This window comes from Mus caroli, chromosome 14, assembly GCF_900094665.2.
Source record: "Mus caroli chromosome 14, CAROLI_EIJ_v1.1, whole genome shotgun sequence".
Lineage (NCBI taxonomy): Eukaryota > Metazoa > Chordata > Mammalia > Rodentia > Muridae > Mus > Mus caroli.
In genome coordinates, this window is record NC_034583.1 from 78,469,498 (window position 1) to 78,484,506 (window position 15,009).

The window sequence follows — 15,009 nt, forward strand, 5'->3', positions numbered from 1 at the left end:
TCCATTGTGTAAATGCACCACATTTTCTGTATCCATTCCTCTGTTGAGGGGCATCTGGGTTCTTTCCAGCTTCTGGCTATTATAAATAAGGCTGCTATGAACATAGTGGAGCATGTGTCCTTCTTACATGTTGGAGCATCTTCTGGGTGTAAATGCCCAGGAGTGGTATAGCTGAGTCCTCAGGAAGTACTCTGTCCAATTTTCTGAAGAACTGATTTCCAGAGTGGTTGTTCCAGCTTTCAATCCCACCAGCAATGGAGGAGTGTTCCAGTATCTGCAGTATGTGCTGTCACCTGAGTTTTTGATCTTAGCCATTCTGACTGGTGTGAAGTAGAATCTCAGGGTTGTTTTGATTTGAATCTCCCTGGTGACTAAGGATGTTAAACGTTTCTTTAGGTACTTCTCAGCCACTCAGTATTCCTCAGTTGAGAATTCTTTGTTTAGCTCTGTACCCCATTTTTTAATAGGGTTATTTGGTTCTCTGGAGTCTTAACTTCTCGAATTCTTTGTATATATTGGGTATTAGCCCTCTATTGGATGTAGGGTTGGTAAAGATCTTTCCCCAGTCTGTTGCCGTTTTGTCTTATTGACAGTATTCTTTGCTTTACAGAAGCTTTGCAATTTTATGAGATCCCATTTGTCTGTTTTTGATCTTAGAGCTTAAGTCATTGGTGTTCTGTTCAGGAAAATTTCCCCTGTGCCCATGTGTTTAAGACTTTCCCCCAATTTCTCTTCTATTAATTTCAGTGTCTCTGGTTTTATGTGGAGGTCCTTGATCCACTTGGACTTGAGTTTTGTATATGGAGATAAGAATAGATCAACTTGCATTTTTCTACATGTTGACTGCCAGTTGAACCAGCACCATTTGTTGAAAATGCTGTCTGTTTTCTACTTGATGATTCAAGCTCCTTTGTCAAGATCAAGTGACTGTAGGTGTGTGGGCTCATATCTGGGTCTTCAGTTTTATTCCATTGATCTACCTGCCTGTCTCTGTACCAATACCATACAGTTTTTATCACTATTGCTCTTTAATACAGCTTGAGGTCAGGGATGGTGATTCCCCCAAATTTCTTTTGTTGTTGAGAACAGTTTTCACTATCCTGGGATTTTTGTTACTCCAAATGAATTTGCAAATTGCTCTTTCTAACTCTATGAAGAATTGAGTTGGAATTTGATGGTGATTGCATTGAATACTCAAAATGCAATTCACAGACCAAATGACGCTCAAGAAGGAAGATGAAAGTGTGGATTCTATGATCCTTCTTAGTAGGAGAACAAAATCATCATGGGAGGAAATACATAGAAAAAGTATGGAGTAGAGACTGAAGGTATGACCATCTAGAGACTGCCCCACCAGGGGATCCATCCTATATACAGTCACCAAACCCAGACACTATTGTAGATGCCAAGAAGTGCTTGCTGACAGGAGCCTGATATAGCTAGCTGTATCAGAGAGGCTCTGCCAGAGCCTGACAAATACAGAGGTGGATGCTCATGGCCAACCATTGGACTGAGCATAGGGTTCACAATGGAGGGGCTAGAGAAAGAATTGAAGGAGCTGAAGGAGTTTGCAACTCCATAGGGAGAACAACAATATCAAACAACCAGACCCCCAGAGCTCCCAGGGACTAAACCACCAACCAAAGAGTATACATAGGGGGACCCGTGACTTCAGTTGTCTATGTAGGAGGGGATGGCCTTGTTGGACATCAGTGGGAGGAGAGGTACTTGGTCCTATGAAGGCTTGATGCCCCATTGTATGGGAATGCCAGGGCGGGGAGGTGGGAGTGAGTGGGTGAGTGGGGGAACACCTTCATAGAAGCAGGGGGAGGGGGAATAGTATAGGGGGGTTCTGGGGACGGTGGGGAGGACCGGAAAAGGGATAACATTTGAAATGTCAANAAANAAAANATCCNCCCCCCCCCCCCAAAAAAAAAAGGAAAGAAAGAAAGAAAGTATCTTTGTAGCTATTACAAATCAGAACAGAATTAGGTGCTCACTGTACAGATCTGAGCACCGGAGCTGGGCTGCCCCAGACAGACATAAGCAGTGCAGATGTGACTGCCTGCCTGTGACCCTGGCATTCAGACATGCTAGCATCAGAGCAGCTGCCTCCGGGCTCAGTACAGTACCTGTCTACTATGGTGGGCTTGGAGGACAGTGTGCCCATGCCAACCTTGGAACCCCACGTCCACTTATGCAACACCCTCACACACACACAGTCACACACTCACACTGTATTCATAAATTTCTGCATTTCCAAAGGATAAGTGTAGAAACAAAGTAAACAAATGTATCTTTTCATGGACTGTGTTTTGTTTTATCAGGTTGTACCTCTGAATGTCTACTAAAGGAGTTTCTTCTAAACTTGATTTTTATATCAAACAAAAATTCGGAAATTCCAACAGTCCATTTTATTTTCTCCTTATTTCCTGGCAGCAACAACAGCGACAACAACAATGAAATGTCCTAGCCTGCTTTAGTACGTTTATTTGAAGCTTTGCTTTCCAGCAGCAATGCAGTATTTTACTAGTGAATCGATGTTGCCATCTTGTGGTCTTTTCCGGTAGTGCAGTCTTCATAATTATCCCTGTTATGTCAGCTCTTCAAAGACAGTCCTTAACAAAAACAACTTTTGATTTTTAGTTTCCAAATTTTAAATGCTTTAAAATGTTACCTTAGATATAGCTTTGTAAAAGATTTCCCCTAGAACTTTTAAATTGCCTTTACTCTGGCCATTGAAATTCTTAAAGTTGACCAGCAGGTTGTTAATTATTAAGTATCCATATTGTTTTGTATTTCCTTAAATAGCTTTTTAGGATAATAGATACTCTGTAGTGTTTAGTTAGTTGTAAATAAGTTTTTGCCTATTTGTCCTTCTTATTTCTGCTACAGATTATTTTTCTGAAGTTAGGCCTTTGTGTACTATGACTTTCATTATGATTTCTTTGACTTTTAAGTGTGTCTATTTTTATAACAAACTAAAATTTGGTGTAAAAGACACTAATGTTTAATGTATTGTGAATGTATGTATATGCAGGAAAATTATTATAACAGACTAATATAGCAGCAAAAAATATCTTCAATTTGTACATAAATCATAAAAAGTTAGCTATGAGAAAAACAATTCTAAAGATAGTTTATTATTAAGTGAAATATATGTTGTATTGAGAGAAGTTTACTAAATTAAGACCACCACCAAGGACTTATACTCAGAGGGACTTTAAACACACTCTCTCTCTTTCTATATATATATATATATATATATACACACACATATGTATATGTATATATGTATATGTTTACATATGTATATGTACATATATATATACATACACACACATATATACATATATATACACATATATACACACACACACACACACACACACACATATATATATATATATATATATATATATATATAAAATTTGGGCCATCTATATGTAAACCATAGAAAAAGTTATATTTCCAGCTTGATTTCTGTGTCCTGCAACTGAAGTGTATTATGTCCTTAGGAAAAGCTCTTATCTTGGTATAATAGTCAACTAAAAGCAACAACTGTGTTGTTGTGAGGTTGCTGGGACCTCCCTTGCTCTGAGATTTTTATTTTATAACCAATGCTTCCCTTGTGAAGAAAAATTCTCATCCATACAGGATACCTGTGTTCATCCTTTTGTTGTTAACTTTTTTCATTCACTTTTATGTACATTTTGTTCATTTACACACACTCATCCCCCTCCGGTGTGTGTGTGTGTGTGTGTGTGTGTTTGTGTGTGTGAGTGTGAGTGTGTGTGTGTGTATGTGTTAGAGTGAGAGACAGAGAGAGAGAGCACATGCGAGGGTCTGCTAATTTATCCGCCCTCCTGCCTGTCTCTCACCTCCCCGCCTGCACTTGACCCTCTAACCCACAGACTTCCCTGTCTACTTTTGTCATGTGTTCTGCTTTTTCAGCCACCTTAAGTCCTTGCACCCTTCCCGCTATCATGGACGGGTCTACTTTTCAGGCCTCTCTGAACACTCCAAATTCAGCACACAAATTGAAAATCTTGAAGATCCATGTATAAGACAGAGCAAGTGTTTTTGGGTTACCTCACTTTGTATACTAATTCCTGTCCCATCCATTTTCCTTGTCATTTCACTTTCTTTAGACATGAATGAAGTTCCATTATGTAGAGGTACTACAATTCCATTGTATGGTCATCAGGTACTGGACATCTACACAGCTCAATTGTTCTAGTGTGGCTTGTTCTTTCTTGTGTACTTATGGATGGATTTGCCAAATGATTCTTTTAACTCTTATCTTGATCACACTGCTGTTGCTGTGAAGAGACACCGTGACCATGGCAACTGTTCTGAAAGAAAGCATTTAATTGGGGCTTGCTTCAGAGGATGAGAGGTTTAGTCCCATTATCATCGTGACAGGGAACCTGACATTACACAGACAGACACTGTGCTGGAGAAGGAGCTGAGAGTTCTCCATTCTGTTCTGCATGCATCAGGAATAGAGAGTGATGCCGGGCCTGCCTGGCTTGTGGTTTCTAAGCCCCCAGTGACACACTTCCTCCAATCAGGCCACACCTCCTCATCCTTCTCAAGTAGTGCCACTGGCTGATGAGCCTGTGGGGGTCATTCTTAGTTCAAATCACCGCAGAGTATCTTCTGTAGCGCTTTCTAAGTGGTCATAGACACCCTTAGTCAATTTTTATCATGGAAAGTATTTTCTCTTCAGTTATGTCACATAATTTTGCTGATAACAGTAAAATGGTTTGGCAATAGGGAATCCTTCAATGCCCTTCTGGTTTTAAAAGTTTTGGTTGAATAATCTGTTATTCTTATGGGCCTGCCTTTTTATATGTTTGGGTTTTTTTTTTTTTTTGTATATTGTTTGAATTTTTAAGATGTTTTTAAGCAAGGCACAGTGAAGCCTGTAAAGTAGACTGTTCCGTGGGTAGAACAAAGGTTTATTGGAGACCATATTGTCAAGGCTGCACTGTCTGTGCAGTGGAGGGCAGCAGACTGCCAGGGCTGCGCTGTCTGTGCAGTGGAGGGAAGGTGGAAACATGCTCTCTGCAGTCTCAATGTATTGAGTGGTTCTAGTGTGAGCATTAGTGATTTTTTTTACATTTCATGTGTTTTCTGTGCCCACAGTAGCTTGAGTTATTGGAATTTAGTTACTTTATCTTCATGTTCCATCAGGAATTACATATTAAATTTTCAATCTGATATCCACATATCATATAAGAGCTAGTGACTCAGTGTGGCAGCAAATAATCAATATAGTTCAGAGACACACCCCTGCCATCCCTCTTCCCCCATCCCTCAAGAAACCAAAACACAAAGTTGCAGTAAAAGTCCCACGAAGACATTGCTATTGCTTCATTGTCACATGGCTCCTGTGTCTAGGTTGATAGAGCCCCTGTTAATTCAGAGGATGGTTCCACTCTTTTTTTCTCATTGACATTTTAAAGCCTACGTGCTGTCTGTATGTACTAATAGACTCTTTCCTGTTATTTTCGAAGTTCAAGTTTCAGTTCACACTTAAGTGGACATTGATTATCTCAGTGAGTGGAGATATACATGTATATGTACATAAACACGGATATATACCTATTCAATATATATGTTTATGTATGTGACTATGTATTAAGTGTGTGTGTGTATATATGTATATGTATATATATATATATATGCATATATATATGTATATGATTAGTGAACTCTTGACAAAACAGGAGCATAAGTGATTGACACCTTCAGCTGACAGCCGCTGGTAAGGACATTAGTTGCGGGTCTGATTGTGTTCTTCCCTTTCCTGTGCTGTATGAAATGGCATAAAAGACCCCTTCTACTTTCACTTGAAAAGGTTAGCTGTGACTGTTCACTATTAGAGAAATCGCCCCAGTGTCACACCGCATCTCTGAACAGCTCACGACTGAGCATGTGCTGCTCTGTGGATAACCCAACAAGCTCCTTCGTAGCTCAGAGTGCATGTGCCCATGTGAGCTGAAGCCTGCTTTGTTTGGCTAAATAAAAGCACAAGGGCTGGAAATGAGATCAGACAGTAACTGCCTCCCTGGTCCCCATGCTGAAGCTGGGTAATGGCTGCCTGGTGGTAGGGCCTTGTGCAGTGTGCAGGTCTGCTGCCCAGGAGGCCTGTGGATTGTCCCAGCCTCAGAGATAGATTAGGGCAAGCTGGCTTTGTTTTGACCATCCTGGTTATGGTGGATGTTCCTGAGCCCTGATACCTGGATGTAGCAAATAAGGTTGAAACAATAGCCTGTCTTTTACCCTGGCTTTCTGCCGTCCAGATGTTTGCAGGGTCTGGGTGTGTCTGTCTCTCCACCTGAGGTGAAGGTGTTGGTAGTGACCTTCAGCTCTGCTGCTCTGTAATTCTCCATCTAATTGGAGTTAACTGCTGATTTGAAATGGTTGTTTTTGAAGTTGAATAAAATGCTTGGGAATGGTAATTAAGTGACACTAATAATTTTATTATTTGTGTGTGTGTGGGTACTCTTGTACCATAGTACAAACATGGTAGTCAGAGGACAACTTGTGGGAGTTGGCTCTCGTCTTAAACCTCGTGGGTGACAGGGATCAAACTAGAGTTACCAGGACACCGTGTAAGTGCCTTGTCTAACTGAGCCTTCTCGCTAACTCAGGCAGCATTTAAAACAATGCATATTCTCTTTCTGAGATTAAAGTATAATGCTCTCACACCCTCTCTCCTTCCTGTAATCCTTCCCATACACCCCTCCTTGCTCTCTTGCAAATAAATGGTCTTTATTTTCATTAATTATTGTTACATACATGTGTGTATATGCATATATATTCTTAAATGCATAAATAAACTGCCCAGTCTGTATAATGTTACTGTGTGTATGTTTTCAGGACTGACTGACTCATATTTGGTATTGGATGATCAATTACTGTGCTCTTCCCTGGGGAAGACAATTCCAAGGAATCTTTTGTTCATTTTTTAAAAAATCATTTTGGAAATTTTGTAAGCAGATTAAACTTATATAATGTGTCATTTCTACTGAAATTAAGATAGTGCATCATAGACAGACTTAGAATTCAGTGGCTTTTCTCACAAATCATATGGATAATTTTATTTTTATATATTATCCCATTAAGGGTATAGAAAAATATGTATGTATATATACACTACTCTTAGGGTAGTATATAGACTAGAATGTTTTGCTCTTAGTATTAAATAGAAAATAAAACTGGATATTATAAAATTTTGCTTAATATTAAATGTAGATACTATTATGCTGTTTATTTTATTTAACAGGTACCTTTCAGATGAAGGCGTTGAAGCTTGCACAAGCTCTCCTGGGAAAGGCAGCATAAATGACATCATTCTGATTGCTCTCAATGTAGGTTACGTTTATTAACTTTATTTAGACATTTTTAAAATTTAAGCTATATCAATGAAAAATTCATCATAAACTGTGTTTTATGATAAGTAAATAACATAGAGATCTTTAATTTTTGTCTCTTTTAAGTTACAGAGATATTTGTTGAATTTAATGACAATATTAGCTAGTTGTAAATATCATATACAATACAATGAAAAGGAAAAAGTTCACTTTTGAACTTTTTATAGAATCTATATTTTGAGTAGCTTCATAATAGTAACAACTGACAATTCTTTAAAACAGTTTTCCATTTGGTTTGCGTTAGATTAGCTGTAGCCTTAGTTTATTTGAAAACATTATTTCTTTTTTCTTATGTATACTCGTGGTTTGTTTGCCTGTATAAATGTGTACCTGGTGGCCTGGGAAGTCAGCTGATGTTGCTGCACCGCAGATGCTTATGAGCCGCCATATGGGTGCTGATAACTAAAGCCAAGTCCTCTGCAAGAGCAACAACTGCTTGTGACCACTGAGCCTCTGTCCACTCTCTGTATCTCAGGGTTAGATGGTTTCTTTATGCTCAGATTTTTGTGTTGAAAAAGACAAGTATTATTGTTTTCATTTGTAAGTAGGAAAATATAAATATTAAGAAATAGCATTAAAATCTTGCATGTAGTTTAGGTTCAAATATTTGAATTATTCAGAAACAATTAAGTGCAGTCTTAATTTGTTGCACACTATGAGTGCTTAGTAAGTATAAAAGACAGTCTATTATCTCTCTTGAGATCCATATTCCATAGAATGACCTTCCACATAATCTTAGGTTTTCATTTGGAAGACAGCCCCTCCCATAGTCCTGACGAGCCCCATGTTGTATATGGACTTGTCACAGGTCAGGATGCTCCTGTCACCTCTGTGAGCAGCCGCTGTGCTTTAGTTTCTGTGTGTGATGGTTTGCTGAATTACACATACCTGCCGTTTCCTCACCGTTTGCCCTCACCGCTGTCATTTACATAGTGAGCAGGGAGACAGAGAGCCTTAGTGCAGGCGCTGCCGCTCCACTGCCCAGAGGCCCCCTTCCCTGTCGCTGCCTTTGCTTGCTGCACTAGGGATGTCGGACTGGTGCACTGATTGGTTTTCATGGCTCTGGATGTTAAGAATATATGGGATTTGGTTATTAAAACATATACTGCTTTATTGTAGTCCAGAGCTATCATTTGATATTTGGATACGGCATTAGCTTTCAGTAAGACATAGTGATGTACTTTGTTGGGGATTTCAATGGAGAAGAATGACTAAGGTAGAAGAGTAACAAAGAAATGCGCTGCTTCTGCCTCTAACTGTTTGTTTACCGGAGCAATGCACAGATGCCAGTACATTATTTGAAAATAGTGACTATATATTTATTACTAGTTAAAGATGTTTGCTTAGTTTTTGTTCCATAAACTTAAAGTAATTTCTTTTGATCCTAAGCCTGAATTTAGTTTTAATTTTCTATAATTCTATTTTAATGATAAAATATTTATTTTAGACAGACTTGAGAACAATTGGCAAGAAGTTCCTTCCCAGTGACATCAACGGTGGAAAGGTAGAAAAGGTAAAGAGGAGGCTGCCTCTCGCTCCACGGCAGCCATTACACGTTGGGTGTGCACTCTGGCCTGATGGACGGCCTGCTGGCCGGGCGGGCGGCCTCAGACTTAGCATGCTGTTCCCCTTCACTTGTGGAACGTTATTAAAAGTAAAATTTTGGTGAATTTTAAATGTTAAAAACTCCATTTAGAAATTATGAATATGGTGTATTAGCTTGGCATGTGACTCTTGTCGCATTACTAACGTGACCGACAAGTCCTCTTTCCAATTGTGTTGTAGGTTCGTTTGTAAACGGTTACTGAGTTTGCTCGGTCCTTTATGAATATGAAAGCATATGGCTGTGAGGTTGTTAGTTTGGCAAAGATGTATGTTTGGGTCTGCTTCATTGTGTGCTTCATAGACAGCTGTTCTTACGGATTTTCTCAGGGGCCTCAGTTTTAAATGCAGGAATACCTTTTAAAAATAATCAGTTAGGGATGAAATTTCCTGCACATTTCTGTTGAGTTATTTTTTAATTTGAAAATAAATGTATAATATTTTAGTAAAGAATTTAAGCTATGCTGTTGGTCCTGTATCGATGTTAGTTAGTTTCTTGGCTGTGTTATAGTCTCAGTGTTGTCTTTACGCTCCCCAGAGGGAGTGGAGAGAAGAGCAGGGGTCACTCTCCTCACCATCATTCTTTGTACACTCGTCACCACCACAGATTCTTTCCCCACTGACCTTGGATCTTTTGTTTATTGTTAATGTCAAATATTCTTTTCTGATTGTTAGTGTGTTTTTACAAAGCTCTCTCCAATTTGTTTCCTTTTTTGACTTTTTGCTACAGAAATATTTGTTCTCAGATGTAGTTTTCTGCTGAATTTGACTTAGTCTCTGAACTATCCCTACCCCTGCTTGAGTTTCCAGTCCGTAGCATGAAGATGAAACCTGATAATTTGTATTTTAATCCTTATTAGGAGATGTTGGCCTTGGGTGGGAGCATTCTTAGGAAAACCCCCACATTATAACTGCTGGTTGGGTGTCCGCTGTGGATGGCTGTGGTGGACAGTAATCACACCATAGTCCATGCCATCTCTGTCTAGTTGGGGTAAGACAGTGAGAGCTCACTGTAGCCGTGTTTACTGTCTGCCTGTTGTGTCTGTGTTCGCAGACTCAGAGCTCACCTTGCTGCTGCCTTGAGCTCACCAGCAGATGGAGACCTTCTTTGTCTTGGTCACTTTCTGAGCACAGTTTTGCTTCTAAAGTTGTGTGCAGTATTTTTTAAAGATCTCTTTTGAAGGCAGTTGATAACAATAAACAAAACTTTATAATGTGGAATATTCTGTGATACATATTATCACTTAAAACATGCTTAAATGTGATGCTAATTTATACATAGAATGAATAGATTAAAGAATCCCTTTTATATGAAATAGGAATTGCTAGGTATTTCTTTTTCTGTTCTTCCTCATTGATTATATTTTCCCTTTGACTAGCTGCTGCTGAGACCAGATACAATTCCACTCACAGCAGGAATGAAAAGGTTTTGAAAACAGGTTTAATAGAAAATTTAAAAGCTGATACATAGATTGTACTCATTTTGTTGGCCATTAGAACTCTACATACTTTATTTAAATGCAGCTGTATTTAGGCTAAATATCCAAGAGATAAACTTCTAGTGCGCACTGAAGATTAATGCCACTCACTATACTTTGTAGCTTTATTACAAAGATTTACTGCCTAGCATTTCATCATGGTAATAGTATCTGTTTGTTATAAGGATATAGTCTACCACTAAATTACATATGTTACAGTTCTAGTTTAAAATAAGCTTTATTTTAATCTGTAAATAAGCTATAGGGCTATATTAGTAAGTATGGTTTTTTAATTAAACATTAGCTGTTTACTTTGCTGTGTAAATTATTATGTAAAGCATACTTAAATGTGATGTTAATTTATATATAGAATGAATAGAAATTGCTAGATCATTCTTTTTATGTTCTGTTATTGATTATATTTTTCTTTCACTAGCAACTTCTGACATGAAGCGTAGTTGCTGGATTTTAGTATGGAATAATACTCTTTAGTTTACCTTTTATATTAAGAAAGGAAGAAAGATTGGTAACGGAGAAGCTGAGAGGGGAAGAGAGCAAGCTAAATTACGTTAGCTCTTAAACACAGCAGATGTGGGAAGCAACTTTACAATATTTCAGCCAATGTCAAAACGTCAAAAGGACGTTTACAGTATATGTCTTTAGAGGGGGGAGCTGGGCGTGGTGGCGCATGCCTTTAATCCCAGCACTTGGGAGGCAGAGGCAGGCAGATCTCTGTGTTTGAGGCCAGCCTGGTCTACAGAGTGAGTTCCAGGACAGCCAGGGCTACAGAGAAACCCTGTCTAGAAAAACCAAAAAAAAAAAAAAAAAAAAAAAGAGGTGGGGAAGCCATGAGTCAGATCAGGTGTGGAGAATATGATGGGACCAATAACAAACCAGGAAGACACAAGTACAGCCATTGCGTCATCCAGACCCTGTGTCTCTAATTATTAAATTTAGTGATTCTTGACAAGTTAATCTTTCTAGAGGTTACTATCTATATTATTAAAGTATTATTCCTGTATGCCATTGAAATATTAAATGATATTGAACTTGAAGTGTTCAATGGAGTGTACTCCACATGGTGACTTTGTTACATTCAGAATGGTATGGTTTTCTCTGAAATCTAAAAGTGCCCGAATGTTAATTAATTACCTCTGCTGGGTTGCTCGATACTGAGCTCCCCAAAAGAATTCAGTGAAAGAATCAAGCACATGGACCTATCTTTATTGTCTAGATTTAGTCCTGAACGTCCTTGAGCCATTCTGATGTTTGTGATGGGATCAACGATGGCCTTAGCCCTGTTGTGACTAATTTTCCTGAATCCCAGTCTGTCTGTGACACTCCCATCTCAGAGGGAGACAACGAAAGATGTTTGAGGACTGGGAAAATTTCCCAAGTAGTTAGAAGCAAGGAGAAGAGGGAACCATCATCCTGTAGGAATTTCCTCCATTTGTTGTGTGTGATTTATTTTTAAAAAGCCTCCCGTAAATGTCTTCCCCAGCTCCTTTGGAAGCTAAGTCACTAGGCCTCCAATGCTTCACATTGTTCTGGAGCCTTTCCAGACAGATCAGTAACTCTCTTTAGAGGTAGATGGGAGGAGGCTACATTTCGTCTCCCAAAAGGCCAACATTTGTGTTGTTGCTGTTACGATTAGTAAGACTAAGATAACACTATTTTCATGATTTGGTAATTTCAAATTAGAAAGAAAATGGAAAGCTAATAGATTTTTGATTCGGTCTGTAGTCTACTATGTATTTAATCTCATTTCAAGATGTCTTGGCCTTCAGAAAAATACTTCATTTGGATTTTGCAGCTGAAGTCTTAATCATTGCTATTATCACTGATTATTTTGGGAGAACATAGAATTGCAAAAGGTAAAATTACTTTATTAGTAATTATGATATTTTCCCCGAGGGCTTTCTGTTGTGATTATAAAAAGATAAAGAAATATTAAGATATGTTCTATGGGCGTGTGGTGAGGTATGGGGGGAATGGGTGCCTTGGCAGGCCCCTGCCAAGGTATCCCTTCCCTCTGAGGAACCAGCCATATGATGGTATAGCATAAAATAGAGTTTATTTATGGCATGGGGAGGGGAAGAGTAGTAGAGGCAGAGAAAGGCAGAGAGGAGAGAGGAGAGAAGTAGAGGCTGGCCATGGCCACATAGAGAGAGGGAGTAAGGGAGTGCAGAGAGAGGGGGAGCGAGAGGGCAGGAGGCAAGAGAGAGAAGCAAGAGAGTAAGAGGAGGGGGCAAGCAGCCCCTTTTATAGTAGGTCAGGCCAACCTAGCTGTTGCCAGGTAACTGTGGGGGTGGAGTCCAGGCAGAATATTAACGCTTTCCCCTTCTCATTCCATCTGTGGGATTATTTTGAAGTTTTTATGTACCATGTTTTTGACTGTAATTTCATAGATTTCAAGTAGAGACTTGGAAAGTGGTTGAGAAGGTAGACAGAGGTTTTCCTCTAGGTTTCCCTCTCCAGGCTACATATTCCATAGGCTCCCTGCCCCCCCCAGCCCTAAATGTTGGAGACTTAGTGAATGTGTGTGTGTGTGTGGTGTATGTTGTGTTGTGTTGTGTGTGTTGTGTGTGAGAGAGACCCAGTGAGGTAGGTAGGCAGGGAGGTAAACTGACAGAGACTTGTGTGTGTGTGTGTGTATGTGTGTGTGTATGTGTGTATCTCATGTAATCTCTTAGGTTTTTAAGGACAGGATGTTCTGAAGTCTTGGGACAGCTGGAGACCATGGGAAGTAGTCACAGTGTAAGTGCAGTATAGTTAATCTTTTTCTCTGTTTAATTTTAACTTTTTGTTATTTTCGTAGATGTTTAAAACAAAGTAGGCTTGGTAATTGTAAGAGATAGCGTAGTTTGAATGCTTTGTGTTCAGTGCAGTTACTGGAGGGTTTTGCACATTGTGGAAGAAGCCTAACAGGAAATGTGTCAGATAGCTTAGGGAGACTGTCCTGGAGAGAGGGATACCAATGTCTCATTTGGTTGTTTCTGGTTCCCTTTAAACCACCAACCAATCAAGTAACAAATACTGAGCAACAATGTCTAGTTAGGTAAACCAAGGACTTTGTTGTGGTTCCTTGCAGAACTATCTGAGCAAGTTGCCTAGGGAGCAAGTGTTGGCTCAAAGGCAATGGCTTCACAGAAGTGTCACCCTGGGCCTGTCTGAATGCCCTGCAGGTGGCTTGGCAGGTTGGAGAATCTGCCTGGGACTCATTGTCATTCAGAGAAGTGAGGACTCCGAGCAGCCTCTCCCAGGCAGTTTACAGTCCCCTCAGCCTAGGGAGGGCCTCATTAATCTCTCTCAGCTCTGCAGGGCTTGGTTTACCCCACAGTCTCTTGAGCCGCCCTCCAGGAGGCAAGGTTTCAACCTGAAAGAAATTGATACACAGCAGTCACGTTCCAGAGTTATTTCTTTTTAAATTGTAAGTCCTCATCCTGACAGTTGCATATGACTTTTTAAAATGTGAAGCTGATTTAATGCTTCATTTTTGCAAGCTGAAGTGACTGGTCAGAGCTTCAGCAATACCAAGGTGAGCCACAAGATGGCTGCCTAGCCTTAAATTTCAGAAGGAACCATTCTCGTTCTCAAGTTTAGAGGGTGAATAGTTTTAAGAAAAAACAGAACAGAACAGGTAAAAGGTTCAGGTTTTAATCGAAAGCTCTTTTCTTTCTTCTTGGTTAATGTAGTCTGTTGTAAATAACAGCTTATTAGTGTTCCATTTAGTGAGTGAGTTATTAAAATTAAGCATGTTCTTGTATTTTTCAGAAAAATGAATAAAATTAGGAATTTGTGTTTCATTTACAGGGGTTTAGTAATGCAGTCCTTCTAAGTGTAGTCAGATACATTCTGCAAACTAAAATAACAATAACAACAATGGCACTCTAAAAAAATAAGTTCTACAGCCCAAGGGGGCTGCCCCAAAGCTTTGTATGTAGTGGGATGTATTCTTCCACTAGCTAGGCTGCCTTGTCTGGGCTCAGTGGGAGAGGAAGTGCCAGGGTGGGATACCCTTAGTAGCCTCACCTGCTCAAAGGAGAAGGGGAGGAGGGATGGGGAAGGCTTGTGGGAAGGGTGACCAGGAGGAGAGCAGTGAGCAGATGTCAAGTGAATAGGCAAAAATAAATAAATAAATAAAATAAAAGTAAGTTCCCTCAGGAGCAATAAAGGTCAGGTGGGAAGTGGGGCCTCTGCATGCAGTCTTCACCTGCTCCCATCCTGGGTCAATTGCTGAAACTACTCAAATCAATGGAGGGCCATTTGTTTACAACTGTCGCTGTTGTTGTTTGGGAATTTCAAGGTTGGGAGATTATTCAAGATATTTTTTGTTTGTTTGTTTTTAAGTTTCAAGACAGGGTTTCTCTGTGTATTCCTGACTCACCTGCCCTGCCTCCCCAGTACTGGGATTAAAGTCATGCACCATCATGCCTGACCTCAAGATAGGTTTTTGAAGGCTTTAACATTTCTTTTTTTTTTTT

At 39.6% G+C, this 15,009-nt stretch overlaps 1 protein-coding gene across 2 annotated transcripts in view; it reads left to right on the forward strand.

The window, feature by feature from the left end:
- Positions 1 to 15,009, forward strand: part of Tdrd3 (tudor domain containing 3) — a 126,453-nt gene that overhangs the window by 31,871 nt on the left and 79,573 nt on the right. The window contains exons 2-3 of one of the 2 annotated variants that reach the window (XM_021181871.2): positions 7,298 to 7,382; positions 8,893 to 8,958. In XM_021181871.2, the coding sequence (XP_021037530.1) occupies positions 7,298 to 7,382; positions 8,893 to 8,958 (151 nt within the window). Of the gene's footprint in view, positions 1 to 7,295; positions 7,383 to 8,892; positions 8,959 to 15,009 lie in introns of those variants that run through there. The other variant, XM_029468708.1, reaches the window with a different exon arrangement.